Below are 27,524 nucleotides of genomic sequence, written 5' to 3' on the forward strand. Positions count from 1 at the left end.
GGGGCAGGAAGGGGAGAGGAGTGAGCCCAAAGGGCGAACGGAGCGGGAAGACACAAAAGAGTTGTAGCTGCACAGAAAAAACAATCAGTAAAGGTGGAGAACCAGCAGGTAAGTTTGTAACAGGTATGGTAGAAGCAATACAATAAAAATGTAGCGAGAGGTGAATGGGCAGATGTGTAGCAGCAAAGTAAAAGCAAGAAGAGAGATTTGTCAGGGGCCAGGGAGAAAGAGAAGAGCGGTTATGAGCAATGAGATCCAGGTACAAGAAAAAAGGTACTGGAGAGTTAAAGAGCAAGTTAAAAGGGAGTCAACCAAATAGTAGAAGGATGCCACCTAGTGGCCAGCAGGTTAAATCAGAGTTATGCAGGTAAGGAAGGGGTAAATGGAGGAAAATAGTAAGGAAAAAGAAACAGTGTTAAGGATAAAGGAGATAGAACTTACAATGGTGGCTATGGGAGTGTAATGAATAAGGGTCTGGAAAAGTATTCAGATAGGAAATTAGGGTATTGGCTGCTGGTAGTCCTAGGCAGGTAGCTAGACTAGGATTCTCAGGTCAGAAGGTTTGGATTAAACATGTATAAGTAGCATACTTTTACAGTCTGTTTTGGATGAAACCACCGAAGATTACAGGATTAGGGCTTGGTGGACACAATTTCAGGTCTTCCAGCAGGTCAGAGACACTTGTGTAGGTGATTGCAGGTTCCAGAAAGGCAACTAGTAGAAATATTAGGGAGAGAGAGGAAGATAGTAAGGCAAAACAGAGACAAATATTGGAGAGTAGTTATAGAAATCTAGCAGGTTAGTGACTAACAGGTGAACACTACACACATTTATACTTATAATCTAACTAGAAAAGCTGACACTAAATAAACATTGTAAATCATAAGCACACAGTATGACAGGTTAATTGCAGTCAAAATAACATTCTTAGGTAAGATAGTCAAATACAAACAATACGCTACTAGTAGAAATAAAGACTAAATAAGTAGTTCAAGCAGGTGAACGCATGGAGAGGGGTTGCTTAAGTAGATGCGTTTCACAGTCAGAGGTAATAACATGCAGTGGAAGCAGTCGCTTGAAATAGATTCCGCTACACAGTAAGAAGTAGCGACCCTGTCCTTATTAGCGGGTAAAGCTGGAACTATGTTCTCCAACTTTTATTACAAATCAGCAAAAGTAATAGGGTTAGCATGTGCCGATCCCCATATGTACAGCGCAAATCAAAGCTAACGCAGATCAGGCACAATGGTGTAGTGCTATGCGCTAGTGTAGCGATAGGTTTTTAAAATTACCCATGCTCTATATCGGGTAATTAGATTAGCGTAAGGTAGTCTTAAGAGAGATTACTGAAAGTAATAGGATGTAAAGGCGCTCTATATCAGAGGCGACAACCAAAAAGAAGCGCTGCCTAGTCAAGCTACCATAAATGTATGTTGATACAAAATACATACAATCAGTTCCCAATAAAGAGTCGACTATGGTAATGGCAGTAGCTATGTAAAAAAAAAAAAAAAAAGGCGCCAAATGAGGGATAGAGCTAAGACAGTCAAGGTATGCGGTATGGGAGCGTACTCCTCATACAAACACAACGCTATAGTCTGGTTTTAATACGCTAATTGGAGACAATATCTACGGTGAGCCACTATTTAATATAGTAATAGTACTGGCATATATCTAAGCAGTTGATATGCACTATAAACTTTCAATAGCACATGCATCATAGGCAGTAATCAGGAAGCCGCCTAAGCGTAACAGACCAATTAATTGCGCAGCAAGTGTTCCTACAGTTCATACTATAAATCACTCTGTAGTAACAACAACAAAATACAGTATATAGGTGGGCGATTCCTAGACCAACAGTGTTTAACTACAAGTAGTAGAGTAACAATTTAACACTGAACGCCACATACATAGGCACAAATATCTAGAACAGTCTAAGCATTAAAACATTCCTATTTAGGCTTGCAGGCACAGCATATAAAAAGTGCTTCACTGGTCATAAATTACTAATATACATTCTTCGTGGATACTTGTAATAAAAAAAAACCACTCATGTACTTTAAAACAAAATGCAGACGTAAACCATTAAAACACAGAGCTAAAAAAGCTTACTCTAGATTACCTATGTTGATACTTTAACATATGAAACTGGCAGTTTAAGGTCCTAATGGCCAAGGTTGCAGAAGTGTATACCTTCTTACCCCATCTATCCAGCGCCCTGGAGTCTCTATCAGAGGGGGTAAGGTTTTTTGCAGTAGTAGCTTTAATGCCCTTGGATCCCTGTGAAATGGTCTCAGGATCTGTAGGATTTTTAAAAAGGAACTTGAGAGTCAGGGACCCTGTAATATCTATCAGGTTTTCAGGGAGCAGAAGCTAAAGAATCAGGGGCCAAGCTAGATTCTAAAAAGGGAATCATCAACAATGTCTCGTACAGGAGGTATGGCTAAAGGCCTGTGCTGGGGCAGGAGTAAGAAATCCCTAAACCTCTTTTTAGGATCAGAGAAATCCTGACTTTCCCAAGGAAAATGCTCCCTGAGAATATGCAAGGTTTCACCAAAACAGAAATCCTCTGGGGGGAGGCAGAGGGAATAGAGTCCTCAGCATCAGAATCCTCAAAGGTAGATAAGGGTAAAATCCTGGTCATGAGAAACAGAAAATCCAGAATCCTGGTCAGAAGAATCATAAGCAAACTCAGTCCTAGGTCTCTTAGAGGGGGAAGGCTGGCTTTCCCTGATTAAAGTAAAAATGTCTTCAGCCATTCTTATTTGTTTTTTAGGCATAGAGGCCTGACCATGTGGTCTGGGCGTTAGTTTTCTAGGCACGGTTAGAGTTTTAGGCCTTGAAGAAGAAGATGGCGTTGGTTTAATATGCAAGTCAGTAGGCCTGAATGCACCCTCAGACGCCGGTGCCTGCACAGCGACTCCGGACCCATCCAAGGTAGAGACCTTCGCAGGTTCCACAGTTGAAGCATCTTGCGGCATATCGGACTCCGAATGGGTCTCAGTAGAGGCTTGCGAATCTGAAGTAGCAAGTCTCAGGGGTTGCGAAAGCGCCTCAATGAGTACTGGCGACTGGCTTAGGAGAAGCGTAGTCAGCAGCTTTGGACCTAGGCGGCCTGTCTTTAACTTTGCGTTTTTTCGGAATGTCGGCAGTCAGATGCTTACCGAAGACATATCAGAATAATTGGAGAGCACCAAAATATTTAGAAGCGAAAATATACGGACGATGGATAGTTTGTGGTTTAAGTAAGGCACAAAACTCACAGTGAGGTATGTCGTGGTCAGGGCCTAGGCAAGGAATACAGTACGAATGAAAATATTTATGAGGTATTTGCTTTCCACAAGAAATGCAATTATTTACTTTTACTGACAAAAGGTTTAGAGCAAGAAAAAATTTCCCCAACGGGGTACTTGGCTTTTAGTTGAAGACTTCAGTTCTGAAACTCGAAAACGAAAATTTCAGGAGTTGGCCGACCGGCACTTGTGAACTGCTTCTGCTTCGGGCACCGCACGGCAAGAAAGACTGAGGTAATGACGTCTGCTGTATGTTTTATACCCCTGACGACCTGACGTCACAGAAGGGACAGCAACCGACGCAGGACCCAAGACTGTTAATCAGGCCGACTGGGGGCTACTGCAAGCAGATAACCCAAATGTGATGACTGCAACAGTGAAACACAAAGAACAGACACCATGCTTGACTGCGAAATCCACGTTTGACTCACTGGAGCGGCAAACAAGATCTGAGATAGTTGGGTGGATGAAGGGCATTGTGGTTATGAGGGAGGAGCTTGACAGTCAGACTCAAGTCTGTGAAATGTGGCCAAGCTGGATCCAAGGGTAAGATCAGATACCCTATTGTGAGGAGGAATAAAGGAGATACAAGATCCACATGTTTAACAGCAGCTGGACTCACTCAAGCAATAGGTGAGTGAGCCAGACCTGGGATGAGTATGAACAACTGCAAGACTGGGGTAAATTTTTTAAGTCCATCTGCATTTCAGGAGTAACAGGCTGGCTGTCAGGGAAATTGCAGGATGTGACAAAAACATCCTCCAAAGAAGACAGAACAGAAGAAATAGGAATAAGTTATGGAAATTCTACTTGTAACATCAATACATTCCAAAGGACTGAGAAATATTACTGCTTTCTCAGTGTAACAACTGATTCTTTCTAGAAATAGTTTCAAAGAAAATCCTTTAGAATTACTGGTCGAAGCCACACTCTCCTCAGAATCTGAATTTCTGAGCAGACAACACATGATCTGTGCTTTCTGAATCAGAGGATCAGACTCTCAAATCTCTTTTAGCAGAAATAGCCATACAGAAAGGGTTGACATCCTATAATAAACCATAGGTTAAGCAAAACAAATTACTCCTGTCCATGGCAACAAACAGAAGACATAGGGTAACTGAAAATTACAGTACACTTACTATAAATGTAGAAGTCCGAGTGTATTCACTGTTGCAGTCATTACATTTGGGTAATCTGCTGGCAGGCTGCCCTCAGTCGGCCTGCATAACAAAGTCTTGGGTCCTGCGTCGGCTGTTGTCTCCTCTTCCATGACGTCAGGTTGTCAGGTGTATAAAACATGCAGCCGATGCCATTTTATTCAGTTTTTCTTGCCCCAGATGAATGGGGAGCAAAAAAAAGAAAAAAAATATATATATATATATATATATATATGTGTGTGTGTGTGTGTGTGTGTGTGTAAATGCACTTTTAGCAACATAAACTTTACCTTCATCTAAATACACCACAAAGGCTTTAGGATATAGTGAAGGAAAGAAGTTATAGAAAAGTGGGATGGCAGGTGGGTAACCCAGACTGCAACAGTGAATACACTTGAACATCTACATTTATGGTAAGTGTACACAACTGTACAGTGTTCTTCGTGTTTCACTGTTGCAGTCATTACATTTGGGTAAAATCCCAAAGCTATGGATGGAAGGATGGAACTAAATAGCATTAAGAGCGGTTATAAGGCCCTGCAGAACTGCAGTGGCAAAGCCTGCCCTGGATTTGGAGAAGAGAGGCAAATGATAATGCTTTGTGTGAAGGTATGCACAGAGCTCCAAGTAGCAGCTTCTAGAATGCCTTTGGTTGGAAGTACTCTGAGAAAGGCTGCTGATATAGAGGCAGCCCTGGTGGAATGTGACCTGATTCCCTTGGGCACAGGTTTACCATGGTGCAAGTAGCAGAAACGAATGCAGTGGCTTATCCACTTAGAAATAGTCTGCTTTGATATAGCCTTCCCCTCTGATCCCGAAGCAAATGCCACCAGTAGTTGCACAAACATTCTTAGAGATTTGGTCCTGTTTAAGTAAAATCTTAATTGTCTGTGTACGTCCAATGAATGCAGAATCCGCTCCCCTTGTTCTGCGGATTTGGGTAAAATGTTGGCAAGTGAATAGTTTGGTTAAGAGCCACACTGGATACCACCTTAGGCATAAAGGAAGGATTGGTCCTGAGGGACACCCTGTCCGGGTAAAATGTAATAAAAGGCTCCAAAGCCATGAGAGCCTGTAGTTCTGAAACCCATCTTGCTGAAGTGATTGCCAAAAGGGAAGCTGTTTTCCAAGATAATTATATATTCACAGTAGCTGCTGGTTCAAAAGGAGGCAGGATAAGTTTTTCCAGCACAAAATTGAGGTCCCATGCAGGAGTTGGCGATCTTCTGGGAGGCTTAAATTTTTGGCCCCTCTAAGATACTGTTTTAGCAGAGGATGAGAAAAGATGGGAGGCTCCATGTTGTAATGAGCCGAGATGGCAGAGGCATGGATTTTTATTGAAGAAAAAGAAAGACCCTTCTCTCAAGCATCTCAGTCAAGTACTGTAAAATATGAGGGATATTTGGTTTTGCTGTGTCTGCTCCTTGTGCTTGGTTCCAAGCACAGAATCTCTTCCATTTATCAGCATGGCATTTTCTAGTACTAGGCTTTCTGGTTTTCAAAATGACATCCATCGCAGATTTATTGAGAGGTGTTGTTTGAATAATTAAATGATCAGCCATGCTTGCAAGGTTCAGAGTTTGGAGCTGGGTGTGCAGAATTTGATTGTTCTGCTGAGACAGTAGATGGGTTATTTGAGGCAGGTACCAAGGAAGGAGTTGAGACATATTCCTGAACTGGGTACCAGTGCTGGCAAGGCCAGTTCAGAGCAATTAGGATCATTTTTGGTTTTTCCTGTCTGACCTTTAGGAAGACCTTGGAGAGAAGAGGCAGAGGGGGAAAGGCATAGACTGATAGGTTTTTCCAACTGAAGGATAGGGCATCCACTTTCCATGCTTGTCTATGATAAGTCCTTGTACAGAATTTGTTCAGTTGATAATTTTGGGGAAAGGCAAATAGATCTATGTCTGGGCTCCCCCATTTCTGTGTTACCATGCTGAAGATTTGTGGATCCAGTTTCCACTCGTGCAGGTCCATAAGATTTCTGCTTAGGTCATCTGCCAGAGTATTTTGTTTTCCTGGCAGGAATTGAGCTTGAAGATGTACTTGGTAAGTCAAGGCTGTGTTCCACAATGCCATGGCTAGTCTGCAAAGGGGGTAGCAATGTGTACCCCCCTGCTTGTTTATGTACCACATAACCGTGGTGTTGTCTGTCTTTATCAGTAGTTGTCCTGGATGAAGTAAGTCCTTGAAGGCTGTCCCGAGCATTCTGACCCACTTGCATCTCTTTCTGGTTGATATGCATTTGCGTTGGGCTCCATATGCCCAGAATGCATCTCCCCCTGCCAGGTGGGCCCCCAAGCATAGTCTGAGGAGTCTGTAGTTAGGGTTTGGGTGGCAGGGGGTAGAGTGAATGACAGTCCCTTGTTTTGGTGATACGTCTCTGCCCACCAAAGAAACTCCTGTTGTAGGCAGGGAATGAGAGGAATCATTGTTTCCAGACTGACAATGTTGACTCCATAGACTTTTTAGGTACCATTGAAGTTTCCTCATATGCAGTCATATGCAGTCTTGCATATGGAATTAGTAGAATGCAGGATGCCATGAACCCCAAAGCCTGCAGAATTTGTCTTGCAGATAACTGGGTTTTTGTTGCCATCTGTTTGAAGTATGTTGTCAGTTGCCTTTGTTTGACTGGTGTAAGGTAAGCCATCTGGGCAGTTGTATTCAAGCTAGCACCCAGAAATGTAATTTGAGAGGGTACCAGTTGTGATTTCTTTTCGTTTATTGTGTACCCTAGGCATGTTAGAAGCCTTTTTACAAATGCCAGATGTTGAAGAATGTCCTTGTTCTCTCCTTGAATGAGACAGTCGTCCAGGTAAGGATAAACCTGTATGCTTCTTAGTCTGCAAAATGCCATTACTGGTACCAGGCACTTTGTAAAGACCCTGGGTGCAGTAGATAAGCCAAAGGGCAGTGCAGACAATTGGTAATGCAAAAAACCTGCCTTGAAGCAGAGGTATCTTCTGCACGATTCCCTTATTGGGATATGCAGGTATGCCTCTTAAGTCTAAAGTCATTAACCAAGCGTTCCTGCCCAGCATAAAGTTAGTATTTTGATTTTGAAATGTCCAGGTACGTGTTCAAAATCAATAATTCCAGTATTGGACGCCACGCAATGTCTTTTCTGGGTACCAGGAACAGCCATGAATAAAAATCTTGTTCTTTTTCCTGTTCAGGTACTGGCTGAAAAGCCCCAATCTCCATGAGGGACGTAACTTGTTTCTGAGCCTCTGCCCACTGATTTTGTGGCAGATCTGGCCAACCGTTTGGAATTGGCAAAGTATGGAAATTAAATCTGTACCCCTGGGATACTATGATTAATACCCACTTGTCCTGGGTAAATAACTGCCAATTTTGAGCATGAAGTGCTAATCCCCCCCCCCCCCAAGGGGGCTGCCAAAAGATAAATGCTTGTTGAAGGTAGATCGAAGTCATTGAGACTGCTTACTGTAGCGTGGTGCTTTGTTTCCTCCAGATTTGGAGGTGGAGGCACCCCATTGCTTTGACCTGTAAGAACCCTGTGATTGGTATCTAGAGCCTTTTGAGCGCCTAGATTTGCCTTGAGAGGCTCTGCTGGACACAGGAAAGGATCAATTTTTAGTAGGCCAGTGCCTACTGAACCTTGGGTGGCTGCACTTGTAAGAAATCTTTTACAGTTTGCATAGATATAGCTTTGTCTTCCATTTTCTTTAAAACCTCTTCTGCCTTATTATCAAACAGAGTATCATGCTGTAAAGGGGCATCCAACAATTTATCTTTAACATGATCAGGCAGATTTTGCTCCTTGAGCCAGGCATGCCTTCTAATCACAGATCCAGTAACTGCGGCCTTGCAAGAGGCCTCCAAGGAATCAAAAGTACAGTTTTGTACCTACCATAAATGTAGATGTCCGATAGGAATGCATCTGCAGTCCTTACAAATGGGTTGTCCTGTCGTCAGGCAGCCCTTCGGTCAGCTGGATTCCAAAGTCTGGGTCTGGCCTTGGCTGGTGTCGCACTTCACCCGACGTCACAGCTGCAGTTATTCGGGTATAAAGGCATCAGCCGACGCCATTTTCCTCAGTGTTTCTTGCCCCAGATGCCAGGTGTCCTCTTGGGAGGCTAAATTTGGATAAATGCCAATGTTTCCAAATGGTAGAGAGCAAACACAAAAATAAGCATGTATGTACATATATACAAACAAATACACCATAACAGACCCCCCCCAGCTAGCTATAAGGTGGGCAAATACCCTAGGAGTACCACAGAGGGGAAGGCGGGTGGGTAATCCTGACTGCAGATGCATTCCTATCGGACATCTACATTTATGGTAGGTACAAAACTGTACTATGTCCTTCAAGGATGCATCTGCAGTCCTTACAAATGGGTAGAATACCATAGCCAAACTAGGGGAGGAGGAAACAGGAGAGATTATGGTGTAGTTAGGATCCCTTGCAAAACAGCAGAGGCAAAACCTGCTCGGGATCTAGAGTATAAAGGTAAATTATAATGCTTGGCAAATGTATGCACGGAGGTCCAAGTAGCAGCCTCTATAATGTCCTTGGTAGCCACTCCTCGTAAGAAGGCTGTGGTAGTGGCTGTAGCCCTTGTAGAGTGAGGCCTGATGTTTTCTGGAGTTTTCTTTCCATGGTAAGAGTAACAAAATCTAATGCAATTTCCTATCCACTTTGAGATTGTCTGTTTTGAAATTGCTTTTCCTTCTCTTCCTGTTGCATATGCTACCAGTAGCTGGTCAGTTTTTCTGTTGCTCTTGGTCCTGTCCAGGTAGTAGCGTAACTGTCTGTGAACATCCAAGGTATGCAACAGTCTTTCTCCCCTATTCTGTGGGTTGGGGAAGAATGTAGGTAGGTGGATAGCCTGGTTTAAAGACACTCTGGATACCACCTTAGGCATAAATGTAGGATTTGTTCTCATGGACACTGTCTTGATGGAAGATCAGGAAGGGTTGTACTGCCATTAATGCCTGTAGTTCAGAAACCCTTCTTGCTGAAGTGATTGCCAGCAGGAAAGCAGTTTTCCAAGAGAAGTATTGCATCTCTGCTGTTGCTGCTGGTTCGAAAGGAGGAAGTGTCAATTTTTCTAGCACAAAGTTCAAGTCCCATGCTGGCAATGGTGGTTTCCTAGGAGGTTTTACATTTTTAATTCCCCTCGGAAACTGCCTGAGCAGAGGGTGTGAGAAGACTGGAGGATCCAAGCTGTATTCTGCCGAAATAGCCGATGCATGTATCTTGATGGAAGAATAGGACAGGCCTGAGTGTAAAAGCTCTGCCAAGTATTCCAGGATGCTGGCTATGTTTACCAGAGACACATCTTCTCCCCTTGCAGTACTCCAAATGTGATATCGTTTCCATTTTGCTGCATAATTCTTTCTTGTTGAGGGTCTGCGAGCCTCAAGGGTAATGTCTTTAACCCTTTGTGATAAATGTGGGTTAATTGATCTTATGCAATGTTCCAGGCAGTCAGCTGCAGAGTTTTTAGGTTTGGATGCAGGTTGTAGTAATTGTTCTGTGTTAACAGTAATGGAACCAGGGGTTGTGTCCATATCTGTTCCCGAGACATGCTCCTTAGTAATGGGTACCAATGTTGCCTTGGCCAGTCTGGGGCTATCAGAATGATCCTTGGACGGTCCTCTTTGATCTTCAATAGCACCTTGTGCATCAAAGGAAGTGGTGGGAATGCATATGCTGTCAGGTTCTTCCAACTGAAAGATAGGGAGTCCACTTTCCAAGCAAGTGGGTGGTACGTCCTTGTGCAGAATTTCTTTAGTTGGTGATTCCGTGGGGACGCAAATAAGTCTATTTCTGGGAGTCCCCATTTTCTTGTAATGGCTTTGAAGATGTCCGGATGCAGCATCCGTGGTAGTCCTGCTTAATATGTCTGCTAGAATGTTTTCTTTTCCCGGTACAAAAATTGCCTGTAACTGAATGTTGTAGCTCAGAGCCACATTCCATAGATCCAGTGCCATCCGGCATAGAGGGTATGAATGTGTGCCTCCCTGTTTGTTGATGTACCACATCACTGTGGTGTTGTCCGTCCTTATCATCAACTGACCTTCTTGGAGGAATGGTCTGAATGTCTGGATTGCCAATTTTACTGCCAGCATTTCCTTTAGATTTATGTGCAGGTGCAACTGGTCTTGAGTCCATAAGCCTTGTATGCACTTGTCCAGCATGTGGGCCCCCCAACCGAGGTCTGAGGCATCCGTCGTGATGGTTTGGCTTGGTTGAATGCTGTAGAAGGGCAATCCTGTGTTTGATTGGCAGGCCTGAGCCCACCATAGGAACTCTTGCTTTAGGCATGGGATTATTGGAATTTTGGTTTCTAGGCTGTGCTTGTGCTGAGACCATAAATTCTTCAGGTACCACTGTAGCTTTCTCATATGCAGTCTGGCATGAGGCACCAGTATTATGCAGGATGCCATGAAGCCCAGGGCATGCAGTACTTTTCTTGCTGTAAGATGGTTCTGCTTTGTCAATGCCATGAAGTAGAGAGGTAGTTGCTCTTGTTTTTCTACAGTTAGGAATGCCATTTGCTTTGTTGTGTCCAGTTCTGCACCCAGAAAGGTTATTCTTTGGGATGGTATCAGTCTTGACTTTTTTATATTGACTGTATATCCCAGGGCTTGTAGCAGGTAAATGACTCTCCAAGTCTTCTGTTAGCTTGTTTGTGCTGTCCGCTTGTATCAGGCAGTCGTCCAGGTAGGGGTAAATTTGTATTCCCTGAAGCCTGCAATGGGCAATTACTGAGGCCAGGCATTTCGTAAACACTCTGGGCGCAGTAGATAAGCCAAAGGGCAATGCTGAGAATTGATAATGCTCTGATCCTGCAAGAAATCTGAGGTATCTTCTGCAATTTGGTCGAATGGGGACGTGCAGGTATGCCTCCTTGAGATCTAGAGTTACCAGCCAAGACTCCTTGTCCAGCATGGGAAGAAGCTGCTGTAGAGTCAGCATTTTGAATTTTGGAACAATGAGGAATGTGTTTAAAGCGGACAGGTCGAGAATAGGCCTCCATTTGCTCTCTTTTCTTGGTACCAGGAAGAGTCTGGAGTAAAATCCCTTTCCTTGTTCCATAGATGGTACCTTTTCCACGGCTCTCATCCTTAATAACTGAGATATTTGTTTTAGAGCTTCTGCCTTTTGAGTTGGTGGTAGGTTTGGCATTCCTCTCTTTCCTGGTAGAGTATGGAAATGAAACCTGTAGCCTTGGTCTATAGTTTGCAAAATCCGCTTGTCCCTTGTGATGTAATGCCAGTTCTTTGAAAATAAAGCTAGCTTTCTACCTAAGGGTGCTTCTAGTTGTTCCCTGGTAGGCGGTGCCAGAGCCAAGTCACTGTGATTGTCCTGTTGCAGTGGTGGTGGCTGCGTCTGTGCCTCACTGGTTGTTACCCTGCCACTGGCATCCCCTGTAGGCACCCCTGGATTGGTTTCTGCCTCTTGATCTCCTATTCCTGCCTCTCTGTGCCTTAGAGGAGTCTGGAAAGGACCAATTTTTGGAGGTCCAGTTCCGGCTAAACCTTGGAGGTTGGACCTGTAAGAAATCTTTCACTGTTTGTACAGATTTTGCCTTCTCCTCCATCTTCTTCAGTACCTGTTGTGCAGGAGAACCAAATAAGTTGGCCTTGTCCATTGGCGCATCTAATAGCTTTGATTTGACATGGTCCGATAAGGCCTGCTCCTTCAACCAGGCATGCCTTCTGATAACTGTGCCAGTCATGGCTGATCTAAAGGAAGCCTCCAGTGCATCATAGCCGCATTTTAAAGAATAGTTACTAACTTGCTGAATGTTATGTACCATTTCCTGAACATACTTCTTATCAAAAGGTTCATCAGAGGACAGTTTTTTAGTTAACTGGTCTAGCATAAATTCTTGATATTGTATCATGTGAAATTGACAGTTCAAGGCCCTGGCTGACAAAGTAGCAGAAGTGTAAACTTTTTTACCCCATCTCTCTAAGGACCTGGATTCCCTTTCAGAGGGGAGGGGGTTTTTAGCAGAGGTAGAAGCTACAGCCTTAGGTCCCTGGGAGATAGTCTCGGGATCTGCAAAAGGAGCCTTGTATAAATGGTGATGTGTGTCCGGGACCCTGTAGAACCTATCGGGCTTAGCAGGGGCCGGAGGTAAAGAATCAGGAGCAGTGCAAGCATCATTAAATGCATCATCTACAACAGAGAGAACTGGAGGTATAGCTAAAGGCCTGTGTTGTGGTAAATGCAAAAAGGTTCTAAGCCTTTTCCTGGAGTCTGAAAAATCTTGGCCCTGCCACTGAAAATGCTCCCTCATGGCATGCAAGGTTTCCCCAAAGGAAAATTCCTCAGGTGGAGAGGCAGAAGGGATGGACTCTTCAGCATCAGAGTCTTCGTAAGGGGAATAAGGAGCCTCTGGAGGGTCTGTATTGTCTGAATCATCAGAGGAATCATCTGTGGACACTGGCTCAGGGGGCTCTGCTCTAGGTCTCTTCTCTGGAGGTGGATGAGAGGCCCTGTCCGGATGAGGCTGGGATCCCCGGATTAAAGAAATAAGATCCTCTGCCAAAGAAAGCATGTGGGAACTGGAACTGGGCCTGTGAGTAGGGGTAACAGGCACAGTTTTTGTAGCTTTAGCTGCTTTAGCCCTGGCAAAGGCCTTAATGGACATGGCTGCAGGAGGCCTAGCAGCTCCACGTGCAGGAGTAGAAATATCCAAGGGAATAGTGTCTGATAATTCCTGAGAAATCGCAACAGCAGGTTGGATTTCAGAAGCCGATTCCACAAGGTTAGAAGAAGCCTCGGTAGAAGGAATGCTTTCGGCTGGAGGAAGAACCGCTTGCTCGGTTTCAGCCGAAACCGAGACACTCGCGGTTTGCTTAACCGCGGTTTCAGCCGAAACCGCGGACCGCGAGTGTCGGTCCTTTTCTTTGCGTTTTTTGGTTATTTGTGTAGTCGGAGGATCCGACGGCATCTTATAAGCAAAATCAGAGTCGAAAAACTGCTCAGCAAATTCCGACTGGCGTCTAAGCGTCCGTCGGTTAAAAGAAGCACAGGCTAGACAAGCTGCTACGTCGTGGTCTGGGCCTAAACAAGGTAAGCAGTAAGAGTGGAAATCTTTATGAGGTATTTGTTTCCCACAAGTTAAACAGTTATTCACTTTTTCTGACATCGGCTGAGGCAAGAAAGAGTCCCCAACGGGATACTTAGCTTTTTAGAAGTCTTCGAAGTTGTATTCGGTAGTAGTAATCTCTGGTTCTGACCGACCGGCACTTGCGAACAGCTTCTGCTTCGGGCGCCACGCGGCAAGAAAGACTGAGGAAAATGGCGTCGGCTGATGCCTTTATACCCGAATAACTGCAGCTGTGACGTCGGGTGAAGTGCGACACCAACCGAGGCCAGACCCAGACTTTGGAATCCGGCCGACCGAAGGGCTGCCTGACGACAGGACAACCCATTTGTAAGGACTGCAGATGCATCCTTGAAGGACATCCACATTGCAAAGTATGCTTTCCAATCTGTTCTGCTGCATGCAATAATTCCTGTAGTTCTTTATTTTCCACACAATCAGAAATAATCATTTTCTGTTTCAATAAGCCCATAACATGTTGATATTTAAGCATACAAAACTGGCAGTTTAAGGCCCTAATTGCCAAGGTTGTAGACGTATAAACCTTCTCTCCCCACCTATCCAGCGCCCTGGAATTTCTATCAGAGGGGGTAGGATTTTTGGCTGTAGAGGCCTTTACACCTTTGGGACCCTGTGAGATAGTCTCAGGATCAGCAGCAGGATCAGCAGCAGGATTTTTGAATAGAAATTTGTGGGACTTAGGAACTCTGTAATATCTGTCTGGCTTACTAAGAGCTGGAGTTAGGGAATCAGGAGCCATGCTTGATACCGAAAACACATCAACAATATCTAATACAGGAGGTATAGCCAAAAAGCTATGCTGAGGAAGGAGGAGGAAATCCCCAAGCCTCTTTTTTGATTCAGAGAAATCCTGACTCTCCCAATGAAAATGTTCACTTAAAGTATGCAAGGTTTCACCAAAAGAATAATCCTCGGGAGGAGATGCAGATGGGATGGCTTCTTCTGCATCTGAATCATCATGCGCCGTTTTTTAGACTTAGAAATGGTTTTTGATCTCATTTCTGAAGCTGGCGTCGGTTTTATATAAAACTGTTGAGGCCTGAAAACACCCTCAGAAGCCAGTGCCTGCTCAGCGGCTCTGGACCCATCCAAGGGAGAGACATCCGCAGGTTCATTACTCTGAGAATCTCGCGGCATGGGTCTTGGTAGAGGCCTGCGACTCAAAAGCATCGGGAATCAGGGGCTGCAAAAGCACCTTACTGAGTACCAGCAAACTGGCGACTGGCTTAGGAGAAGCCTCGTCAGGTTTGGACCTCAACGGTCTGTCTTTTTCTTTGCGTTTTTTGTTAACTCCAGTAGTCTGATTGCTAACCGACATTTCAGGGTAATTAAATGTGGATCCAAAATATTTTGAAGCAAAAATATACAGACGCTTAATAGTGCGTTGGTTAAATCTAGCACAAAATCGACAGCAAGGCACGTTATGATCTGGGCCTAGGCAAGAAATACAGTACAAATGAAAATCCTTAAGAGGTATTTGCTTCCCACAAGTAATGCAATTAACTTCTACTGACATCGGTAAAGAGCAAGAAAGTTTCCCCAATGGGGTACTTAGCTTTAGTTGAAGACTTCGGTTCTGAAACTCAAATGTGAAAATTTCAGGAGTCGGCAGACTGGCACTTACGAAAGTACAGTTTTGTACCTACCATAAATGTAGATGTTCTAGTGTATACACTGCTGCAGTCATTACACTTGGGTTATCCTGCCATCAGGTGGTTCCCCAGTCAGCCTGAGTTCCAAAGTCTTGGTCCGGCGTCGGTTGCCGTCGCCTCCTCCCAGACGTCAGCGCGACAGGGGTGTATATAAGATGCAGCCTACGCCATTTTCTTCAGTTTTTCTTGCCCCAGATGTCAGGTGCCCCCAAAAAGGTAGGCTATTCCAATTGCTAATAAAACATACATAAGAAAAGCAATCAACAACTTTCAGATACCAGCAAATACTCCCCATAGATAGTAAAGGGTAGAAGACATAGGTACGTACCAGCAAGTAAGAGGGGAAGGAGGGAGGGTAACCTGGACTGCAGCAGTGTATACACTCGGAACATCTACATTTATGGTAGGTACAAAACTGTACTATGTTCATCATGTTACACTGTTGCAGTCATTACACTTGGGTAGAATCCCAAAGCTGAGGTAGGGTGGCTGGTTCTATAAGGCATTAGGGGTGGCTATAAGGCCCTGCAGCACTGCAGTGGCGAAGCCAGCTCTGGATTTAGAGTATAGAGGCAGATGGTAATGCTTGGTGAAGGTATGTACAGAAATCTAAGTTGCTGCTTCCAAAATATCCTTGGTAGGTACTCCCCTGAGGTAGGCAGTTGAAGTGGCTGTTGCCCTGGTGGAGTGAGATCTAATGCTGCTAGGTACAGGTTTTCCATGGTATGTGTAGCAGAAACGTATACAATGTCCTATCCATTTTGAAATAGTTTGTTTTGAAATGGCTTTTCCCTGTGCTCTTGCAGCATATGCTACCAATAATTGCTCAGCTTTTCTGAAAGCTTTGGTTTTCTCCAAGTAGAAGCGTCACTGCATGCGAATGTCCAAAGTGTGCAGTAGTCTCTCCCCTTTATTCTGTGGTTTAGGATAAAAAGTTGGCAGGTGAATAGTTTGGTTTAGAGCCACACTGGATACCACCTTTGGCATAAATGTAGGGTTAGTTCTTAAAGACACCCTGCCCTTGTGGAAAATGAGGAAAGGTTCCACTGCCATTAGTGCCTGTAATTCTGAAACTCTTCATGCTGATGCAATTGCCAGGAGCAGAGCAGTTTTCCAAGAGATACATTTTAATTCTGCTGTGTTAGCTGGCTCAAAAGGAGGTAAATTTAGTTTTTCCAAAACAAAGTTGAGGTCCCAAGTTGGAGTAGGTGCTCTACGGGGCGGTCTTATGTTTTTAGCCGCTCTGAGGTACTGTTTTAACAGAGGATTAGAGAAAATTGGTGGATCTGTGTTGTAATGAGCAGAGATGGCAGAGGCGTGGATCTTGATGGATGAGAAGGAGGCGCCTTTGTCCAGCATCTCAGTTAAGTATTGTAGTATCTGAGGAATGTTTGGGACAAGAGGGTCAAGGCTGTGAGCTTGGCTCCAGGCACACAGAATCTCTTCCATTTATCCGAATAGGCTTTCCTGGTACTAGGCCTTCTGGCCTCCAGAATGACATCCATAACAGCTTTTGAGAGAGGCATTGCTTTCTTGACTAAGGAATCTTCCATGCAGCTAGGTTTAAGGTCTTTAGCTGGCGGTGTAGTATTTGATTGTTGTGCTGAGTCAGCAGATGTGGGATTAGAGGCAAAATCCAGGGTGGTTCTTGTGCTAAGCTCCTTAAGATTGGGTACCAGTGCTGGCGTGGCCAGTCTGGTGCAATCAAGATAATCTTTGGCTCTTCTTGCCTGGCTTTTATGAGTACCTTTGGCAGGAGAGGTAGCGGTGGGAAAGCGTATACTTGTAGGTTCTCCCAGCTGAATGAGAGGGCATCCACTTTCCATGTTTGTGGATGGTAACACCTTCTGCAGAATTTTTGTAGCTGGCAGTTTATTGGGGATGCAAACAGATCCATGTCCGGGCTCCACCATTTCTGTTATTCTGAATATTTGTGGATTCAATTCCCATTCATGGGGATCCATGATGTTTCTGCTTAAGTCGTCTGCCAGTGTGTTTTTCTCTCCTGGCAGGAATTGTGCTTGCAGATTAACTTGAAGGTTTATATCTGTGTTCCACAAGGTCATGGCTTGTCTGGATAGGGGGTAGGAGTGAGTGCCCCCTTGCTTATGTATCACAACTGTGGTGTTGTCCGTCTTTAGCAGTAGTCGTCCTGGATGCAGCAGGTCCTTGAAAGCTATAAGGGCATTTTGTACAGCTAGCATCTCTTTTTGACTGATGTGAAGAGATGCCTTTGTTCTGCGGGCCACGTGCCCTGAATACATTTGCCTGCCATGTGTGCTCCCCAGGCGTACTCCGATGCATCCGTTGTCAGTGTTTGCCTGGCTGTGGGTTGTGTAAAAGGCTGTCCCTTGAGGTGACAAGCTTGAGCCCACCATTGAAACTCCTGTTGAAGGCAAGGGATTAGTGGTATAACCGTTACCAAACTTTGACAGTGTTGAGACCATACATTCTTTAGGTACCATTGTAGTTTCCTCATATGCAGTCTGGCATATGGAATTATGGAATATGCAGAATGCCATATAACCCAAGGCCTGCAGAATTTTTCTTGCAGGAAGTTGGGTCTTTGCTGCCATCAATTGAAAGTATTGAGTCAGTTGTCCTTGCTTGTCTGGTGTGAGATAAGCCATCTGGGCCATTGTGTTCAAGCTGGCACCCAGGAATATAATCTCTTGTGAGGGCACTAGTTTTGATTTCTTTTCATTTACTGTGTACCCCAGGCAACTTAATTTTTACAAACTCCAGATGCTTTGGAAGAATGTCCTTGCTCTCTGCTTGAATCAGGCAGTCATCCAGGTACGGATAAATGTGAATTCCCTTCTGTCTGCAAAATGCAATTACTGGTGCCAGGCACTTTCTGAAGACCCCGGATGCAGTAGATAAGCCAAAGGGCAGTGCAGAGAACTGGTAGTGCATTGAACCAGCTATGAATCTGAGGTACCTTCTGCAGTTTTGTCTGATAGGGACATGCAGGTATGCCTCCTTGAGGTCCAAAGTCACGAGCCAAGCTTTCTTGCCAGCATGGGAAGAAGCTGCTGTAGTGTCAACATTTTGAATTTTGGAACATCCAGGTAAGTGTTTAGAGAAGAAAGATCCAGAATGGGCCTCCAGGCTTTGTCCTTTCTGGGAACCAGAAAGAGTCTTGAGTAAAATCCTTGTCCTTGCTCCTGTGATGGTACCTTTTGAATAGCTCTCATATCCAGGAGTGCTGTAATTTGTTTTTGAGCCTCTGCCCATTGATTTGGTGGCAGATTTGGCATTCCTTTTAACCTTGGCAGAGTGTGAAAGTGGAACCTGTAACCTTGAAATACAATGTTGAGAACCCATTTGTCTTTGGTGATCATTTGCCAATTGTGGTAGAAGAGTGTCAGTTTTCCTCCCAAGGGGGCTGCTAAGAGAGATTTGTTTGGCAGCTGTAGCTGGAAGTCATTGGAGCTGCTTTTTATATGGTTGGGACCTGTCTTCCCCTTCTTTCTGGCCTGATGCAACCCATTGTCGAGGCCTGTAAGGACCTTGTGTTTGACCTCTACCTCTTGGACGTCTGTAACTGGAAAGGACCAATTCTTATTGGCCAGTTTCTGCTAAATCTAGGAGGCTGAACCTGTAAGAAATCCTTCACCATTTGCATAGATTTTGCCTTATCCTCCATTTTCTTTAATACCTCTTCTGCCTCGACTCCAAATAACACATCCTGCTGCAAAGGTGCATCCAATAATTTTGCTTTAACATGATCTGGTAACGTATGTTCTTTTAACCAAGCATGTCTTCTAATGACAAAGCCTGTAACTGCTGCTCTGCAGGAGACCTCTAGAGAATCAAAACCACATTGTAAAGTATGCTTTCCCACTTGTTCAGCTGCATGCAATAAATCCTGCTTTTCTTTAAAATTAGGAGGATCTGATTCTGGAAGCATTTTTTGTTTTAACTGAGACAGTAAAAACTGCTGATATTTTAGCAAGTGAAACTGGCAATTTAAGGCTGTCATTGCTAAAGTTGCCAGAGGGAACTGGATTCTTGGCTGAAGAGGCCTCAACTCCTTTGGGTCCCTGAGAAATAGTTTCAGGGTCAGCTACAGGGCTTTTATACAGAAATTTATGCGAGTCAGGGACTCTAGTATCCGTCAGGTTTAACAGGGGCTGGAGGAAAGGAATCAGGATTTAAGCTGGATTCTGTATACACATCATCCACAATATCCAACACTGGCGGAATGGCAAGGGGTCTGTGTTGAGGTAATAAAAGGAAGTCACTGAGCCTTTTCTTGGATTCTGAGTAATCCTGGCCTTCCCAGTGGAAATGCTCCCACATGGTATGTAGGGTTTCCCCAAAGGAGTAGTCCTCAGGCGGTGAGGCTGATGGAATTGATTCCTCAGCGTCAGAATCCTCTTAAGGGGGTAAGAAGTATCCTAGGTCTGAGGATGAATCAGAAGAGATGGACACCTGGTCGGATGAGTCATAGTCTGCATCCTGTCTAGGCCTTTTATCAGGAGGGGGATGGGACCCCCTGATCAGAGTGATTAGGTCTTCGGCCATTTTGAGCATTTGTTTCTTAGGCATGGAGGCCTGTCTTGGAGAATGCTGTATTTGTTTCTTTGATTTTAAAGGAGGCTTATACTTAGCTGAGGGTTTAATGCTCAACTGAGTAGGTCTGAAGACACCCTCTGAAGCTATGGGTTGCTCAGCTACTCCAAATCCCTCTGAAAGGTTAGTCTCGGTAGGTTGAACAACTTGTGCGTCCGAAGGCCCAGCCATCTCCACATGGGAGTCAGAGGCGGCCTGTGGTTCTACAGAAGCGGTCATCAGGGGCTGCAAAGGCACCTCGCTGAAAACCGGAGAACCAGCGACTGGCCTAGAAGAGGCTTTGTCGTCAGTTTTGGGCCTTGGATGCCTATCCTTGTCTTTGCGCTTTTTGTGTAATTCGGTCGGAAGTTCTGACGGCATGGTATAATTGAATTTTCTACCAAAATAATGTCAGGCAAAATCAAACGGCCGTTAAATAGTGCCCCTGTTAAACCAAGCACAAAACCGACAACCAGTGACGTCGTGGTCTGGGCCTAGGCATGGGATACAATAGGAATGGAAATCCTTATGTGGTATTTGCTTCCCACAATTAATACAGTTATTAACTTTTACTGACATCGGTCAGAGGCAAGAAAAAGTTTACCCTGTTTAGCTTTGTAGAAGACTTCGGTTCTGGATTTGGAATGAAAATCTCAGGAGACGGCCGACCGGCACTTGCGAACTGCTTTTGCTTCAGGCACCACGCGGCAGGAAAGACTGAAGAAAATGGCGTCGGCTGCATCTTATATACCCCTGTTGCACTGACGTCAGGGAGGAGGTGACAGCAACCGATGCCGGACCAAGACTTTGGAACTCTGGCCGACTGGGGAACCGCCTGACGACAGGATAACCCAAGTGTAATGACTGCAGCAGTGTAACACGATGAACATCTGCTTCGGGCACAGTGCAGCAAGAAAGACTAAAATGGGGTTGGCTGCATGTTTTACACCCCTGACGACCTGACGTCATGGAAGAGGAGACAGCAACTGACACAGGACCCAAGACTTTGTTATTCAGGCCGACTGAGGGCAATGTGCTAGCAGATTACCCAAATGTAATGACTGCAACAGTGAAACACGAAGAACATCAGAAGGCGGCATATGTGTAAGTTTGTTTTGTTTTTGACAGGAATATCTAAAGAAATATCCCCTTTTGCCAGCAAAAGCCTCCCCTAAGGGATGGGCACAGTTTTTCCACTAAACAGAGTCATTCCTGCCTCTTCTCCCAGGCACAACAGTGTCTCTCCCCACCCCACTAAGGACACCTGAATAGCCACAGAGGACATCTAAGCCCCAAGTCCATAGTGGCTTTAAGGACTATACCAGTAGGAAACAAGGTGAAAGAAGAGTGGTCCAAGGAACATCTAGCCACAGCACAGCCAGCCACCGGTGTCTAAAGTATTTGAAGTATTTTATCAGTCTGTTGTAGTTGAAAAGGTTGCTTAACAATCTTTTTTTCTAGAAGAATGTAGTAGGTTTTAAGGAGCCAGTAGGTTTTCCATATTTAAGCTAAAATAGGTGCCTAATACCTAGGGAAGCCTAGCAGAAATAGTCAATAAAACAGGTAATTTACAAAAAGTAACTTTCAACCGTTGTTAGTATGAGGTATATACCAACTATTCTATGTACATACATGTGAAATTATTGTAATTGGTCATTTAATTAACTTTATAAAAAGGTGTGCAACTGCAACCAGGTCATGGCTGAGAACGGTCAATGGGCCAATTCAATTATCAGGTCAACAAAGGAAAAATAAAAGGAAGCAATAATTGGAATGAAAATTCACTTTACAACTGCATTACTATTGTAAAACACTGTGGGTCTAAAATTTAGTGTACTCATTTTGATTTACCTCTGAATGATTCCTTATATTGTTGCACTGCTTGTTCAGGGCTATACAGTGTATTTTTGTTTTTGTTTTTCTCTCGTTGTATGCGCAATTGTTTTTTTATTCATTGCATACTCAAACAATTCTTAGATAAGTATCTGTCTCTCCATCATCTTGAGCTTTTTTCTCTGTGCTTCCCACTCAGTTGGACTTTCCATGTTAAGAAAAGCAATAAAGAAATAAATACATTTCTTAGAGAAACAATTACAGACTGATCAAAGTTGCAGAAGAGATTACTTTGGGATCACATAAACTTTTGAATATTTTTTTCCCTTTGGTTATTTGTTTCCACTGCAAACAATGAATTTTTACTGAATTAAGCGGTATTTATTTATTTGCAGTTTGCCAGGATAATCCATTGGGCTACACCGAGCCCATTATCAATGGAGTCCTGGGGAGAAAAGCTCCAGGAAAATACATGTATGCATTACAAAAAGATTTACTTAACAAGAATATATCAAATTTCAATAGAGCAAATAAAAATACAAAAAACTTTTTTTTTTTTTTTTTTTTTAAGCATGGGATAGCTATTCCCATTAAGGAAGACCATGTAAAGTTTGATTGCTGACAAAAGTTCAGCTGGATAATCCCGTTTATATTTTGCTCAAACTATGTTTCTATTAATACTTAGACATACACTGTTGAGCACTAGAAGGCATTTGAGAGAGCAAAAAGGAGAAAGCGGATTGTTCAACCATGGCGACTGAAAAAGAAAAAAAAAGGTAAATATATTCTTTTGTATTTTAACATTTTTTGATAATGTTCTGGATTCTTTTCATGGTTGACTGCTGAACAAAAGTCTCCCTCCCCAAGGATATTCATTTCATGCAGTCCTGATAAATGCACAGTCTTTCACTAGAAAAGCATGGAAAGACTGTAAAGCTAAAATGACTTCTTTGACTTCTGACATAGTGGGACTGTGACTGATGACCAATAGCCATGTATAGGAAATGATAGTCATCTATGATGAAATGCAATTCGCTGTAGACTGTGTAACCACCTATTATAACCATATCTTAATAGTGATGCTTTCCTTCAGTTATGTGAAGCCTAGTTTACAATTCAGCAGACTCAAACTATATCCCTACTATGCAAGTAGGGATAACAGCAATAAAAAAATATATATGCACACCCAATACAATGCGACCATAACCCAGATTAGTTTCTCAGTTGTTCCACACTAAACATTTTAACAGAAAACTGTTGAGAGTCAAATACTGTATAAAACAATAGACTCCATCTCAGCACTGGCCAAGAGTCTAACTTGAGAACAAGTTTGTAAAAAAACTACAAGTAAGATTTAGGAAACCACGAAGTACATAACAGTGGTAAACAAAGTATTTTGAAAATTAGTGGTGCTTCTAATATTATGTGGCCACTGGTTGGCATTCTTATTAAAGCACTTGGTTGTACATCATGTTGTAACTTTTCCTCAATTACATCTATAATCCAGTCTGTGAATGAAATGGATCTGGGTTAGATCCATTCAGTTACCAAACAAAAGAATGAAGGAGTAATTGGGTCATGGAGGTGGGCGTTAAAGGACAGACCGGCACCCCATACCATAATGAACAAGGACTTCCTTTAACTCCCTGGATCACAAAATAAATTACGTTTTAAGACAACCAACCAAAATTGATTACTTTGCAAATTACTAAATGTGGAGGCAGTGTACCCCAAGTTATGAAAAGTCTAATCCAGGGTCTAGATGAACCTTGAGAGTACCTCAAACAAAGAAAGTACTCTTTTGGATGAATGACTTTTCTGGCCAAATGTCTCTGGTAAAACAATTTGAATGAGCAATCTTTCTTCCACATTGCAACAGCAAAGAAGGTAGAGCTGTGTGTAAAGAAACTTCTAGCAGCAGATGTTAGACACTGCTGCAGTAGCTCTGGCTAACTTTCAGAGCTTAAGGGCACTGTCCATCCACTCAGTTAACAGCTTGAGCAGAGATGAAAAAAAATCAATGGCCTGAAGCCCAAGAAAAACTAGCAGCAACAGTTAGCAAAGTGGTAACAAAAAAGTAGCGTTTTCCACCACAGAAAAAAATGTGAAAAATTACTTTTACGGTCTAGGGTGAATGTAACACTTTTACAGCAGAAAAACGACAGCTTACAGTTTTAGCAATTTTTAAACAGTAAAGTGCTACCTTTTATTTTTGTGTGAATGTGGCTGAATGTCATGTAACAGTACAACGAAACATACCTTCCCAGCTTAAGTACTTTTTCTCTGTGTTGAAACAAAAATGAGAAAGCCCCCCCCCCCCCAATGGAACTTAACTGCCCTGAAATGGAGAAACCCTAGCTAGCCCTTGGTATTCCAAATCCCACAAGAGAAGACCTCTTCTATAGCAGGAAAGCTCTGAAGGGCTTTTCAACCAAAGCATTGATTTACTTCAGCTCTGTTTGAGCCATCAATGGCTTGGGTGCATGGTAGGTGGCCTTAAGCTCTGGAAGCTGGCCACCTGTTGCATGCTGTGCAGGATTCAAGCCATATAGCCAAGGCTACTGCAACAGTGATCATGATGAACATGTTTTGCTAACTGCAAGAAAGACAGGGTCCAATTTTGTCTTTGAGTTCTGCCAGAAAGACTGCTGCTCACTAAAGTATGATGAAGGGCAAAAGGTGATGTGCAAGAGATGCAAATTCTTTTTTACTAAAATTATATTAAACACACACACACACACACACACACACACACACACACTATTCCAAGCTTCTCCAAACCGAAGCCCACAGGACGCAGTTTTGCCTTCCATGGTCTTCTCTTTGGCCTGCCAAGCTAATAGAATTCATAAACTACCAATAATTCACTTTGCACTTATGCGTTTTAAGATGACTGTCTTGAGAGTACAATGAAAAGGCAGATCTGTGAAAGTATAATGCAGCTAAAGGAGTGCTCCTGAATGATTACGGACACGGTCTGTTGAGGACAGCATGTCTGAGGCACAAAAGTTAAAATATTTGGGATTATCTGAAATCTTCTTAATGAAAAGACAAGCATACAGAATAAGGCTATCTTTTTTTCTGGGGGAGGGCAGCCTATGCATGAAACTAAATGGCACTCGCCTCACTATCAAATAATCATAGACACGCCTTGCTGGGAGGACAGCATACATCTCACAATAAGCTGAAGTGCAATACCGAGGTGGTCATACCTCAAGCCTCCCACAGGTTGCTGCCAGTCCCACTTGGATAACTGATCCATGCATTCCTTACTGGTTAAGATACAACTGAGGGGACCCCTCATTAAGGCAGTATCAGGAGTTTTTCTGTATTTATCTCTAACCTCTGGTGATGCCCAGTGAGGGTTTTCGCCTGGGGTGTGTGCAGTAGGGGGGGGTGTCTATATCACGTTGTCAAAGTTTTAAAAGTTCAAACGTCATATGGTCGACACCATATGCTCGAACCTTTAACAGTTCAAATGTTTGAACGGAGATCTCCGAACAATGCGGAATGGGAAGATTTCCCTTTTCTGCACTGCAGTGCGATCTCGGAGCTGGTATATTTAAAGAGCAGGGGGGCTTGGAGTTTTTTTCTTTGATTTTTTTTTTTTTTATTACATTTTCTATCTTTTAAAAGTTCAGTTGTATGGTGTCGACCATATGACGTTCAAACTTTTAAAAGTTTGATTATGTAATATAGACGCGTGCAGTGGGCATAGTGTGGATCTGTCATTCACTTCTGCAAGTTTTTTTAAGACTACAAATGAACCCAGACCTCCTAATACGAGCACAGTGTGCATATTTTAGTCTCTACTAATGAAATCAGTGTACTGTGTGTGTCAGGAGCACACATGCCCTCCATAGAGCAGACTTGGCACAACCTCTTCACTCCTCTAGGCACAACCTTTTCACACCTCTACCTCTTCCATCAGTTTCAACAGGTACCCAAGACAGTAATCAAATGCAAGTTCTGTTTTTTTAGGCAAGCTATCATCAGGCTGTTTTCAAAATCAAATGGCAGTTCCCTGATCACTGTTAATAAAAGTATGTGTGTGTCTTTCAGCTTTTCCCGGTTAGGGGTCGCCACAAACGGTCCGCTAATGATTGGTAGTTGATTTTTACATGCAGAGTTAACAGCCCTGACGCACAACCTTCAACGAAGATACGCCCATTCACGCATGTCTCCACGCAGAAGACTCTCTAGCTGAGAATCGAACCGGACAGTGTCTTACTGTGAGGCGACAACGCTAACGCAGCACCACCACCGCGGGTATCACTGTTAATATTAGAGCAAAAAGCTGAGGTACATTATACTAAATTGCTGGGGTGTTGTATATGTGACTATCACAACCAGAAGTGATACAGCGCCTCAGAAGGGGCACATTCCACTGGAACAACACATCTGTAATTGATTCAGAAATGTGTTATTTTTAGAAACAAAATCAAGATACAACCAATGCTTTGGCTTTAAAGTTGTTACTTTACTGTATAATTTTATAACCTTCTTAAAGCAAGTGGAGTCAAGTTCACAACCAACATTTACATTTTTTTCATCTTGGCGAGTAAATATGCATTTCTTAAACTCATGACAGTTTGCTTTTAAAACAAGTATATAATAATGTCTTTGTCCCTGAAAGTAATGGTTTTCCAGCATCTGAAATAGTATTACAGAAAAAAAAAATGAAAAGCATCATGGGGAATTCTGACTTGGCAGTCAGAAATGAAAGTACAGCTTCTTATTAACTTTGAACCCAAGTATCATTTGACTACTGACTGTAAAGAATATTCGACTTGTACACAAGCTTTCACTACAAAACATCACCGTTTCACAGGTATAATCCTCTACTAATAGGCTCTAACCATAGGTGAATGTTGCCAATAGAAAGCTTCAAGTTGCCAGTTTGCACTGTACTTCATGTCCATTATATCCACATATACAAATTCTGCCACAGGGTGGTGGAATGTAGAATATCTCTAATGTGTTGTCATAGCATCAGATATTACAAAAAAAATAAAATTTTAAGAGCCAAGGCAAGGTCTCTGTTACTGCATATACGCCAAGGCCTGACTTTATGTACCAAGAAAGTCTGTGTGCTGCCATGTAATTCAGGACTGAGGTGCAGTGAAATCCTTGAGGGTAGAAAGCATTCAAAAACAACTTGTACTGTAGTATCTTGGTAGCCAGATAACAGTAGCACAGGAAGAGAGTTGGCAGGGAAGCTAAATGATATGATTAATGCCTTTAGGCTTACTAAGTAAAAAGGATTCCTGCCTTGACAACAATGTTATTTTGGGAAAACCTTTTTTTCCCCATTTTTAAAAAGATATATAATCTGGCACGTGGTACAAATACGATGGACAAGAGTGGGTTAGAGGAATGTAAGAGAGGCACAACTGACTGACCAAAACATTAGCTAGTATGAAGATCTTTTTTTGAGACAAGACATTTATGTAATACTAACAAACATGCATTGCATTTTAAACAGTATTTCATCTTCAGGAGGCAATCAGTACGCAAACCAAGTCAAATCAGAAATCATTCATAGCATCCTTCCTACTTTTTACTGTATATGACTTGTTCCACGGCTCAGGCAATTTTAAATTCTAGGAGGGAATAGGACCAACATGCTTCAATGAGAAATAGTTTTGCTAACTTTCTGTACGCAGCTGTTGAATGCAACTGCCACCACCTACTGTACTATTTCAGTAGTACCTTTCATAAGCATGCATGTCACTGTTTTGTACAACTGACGTTAGTAAAACAATAAGACTAGAAGATTTCCTACTGTAAGTAGTATAAATTAAAAATTTGGTAAATCATACCTGTTCTCCATATTGGTGCCAAAGACAAATGGTGTTACTTGGACTGAATGTTCATATTCTAGAATAAAGAAGTTAGTTTCAGTTTGGCTAA

At 43.1% G+C, this 27,524-nt stretch overlaps 1 protein-coding gene across 1 annotated transcript in view; it reads right to left on the bottom strand.

Annotated features, from left to right (window-relative positions):
* LOC122810625 overlaps nt 1-27,524 on the bottom strand; it is a 1,334,722-nt gene that overhangs the window by 753,796 nt on the left and 553,402 nt on the right. The window contains exon 5 of the mRNA XM_044082201.1: nt 27,434-27,491. Within this exon, the coding sequence (XP_043938136.1) occupies nt 27,434-27,491 (58 nt within the window). The remainder of the gene's footprint in view (nt 1-27,433; nt 27,492-27,524) is intronic.

The sequence above is a fragment of the Protopterus annectens genome, chromosome 9.part0 (assembly GCF_019279795.1).
Source record: "Protopterus annectens isolate FY-2018-M chromosome 9.part0, PAN1.0, whole genome shotgun sequence".
Classification (NCBI taxonomy): domain Eukaryota; kingdom Metazoa; phylum Chordata; order Ceratodontiformes; family Protopteridae; genus Protopterus; species Protopterus annectens.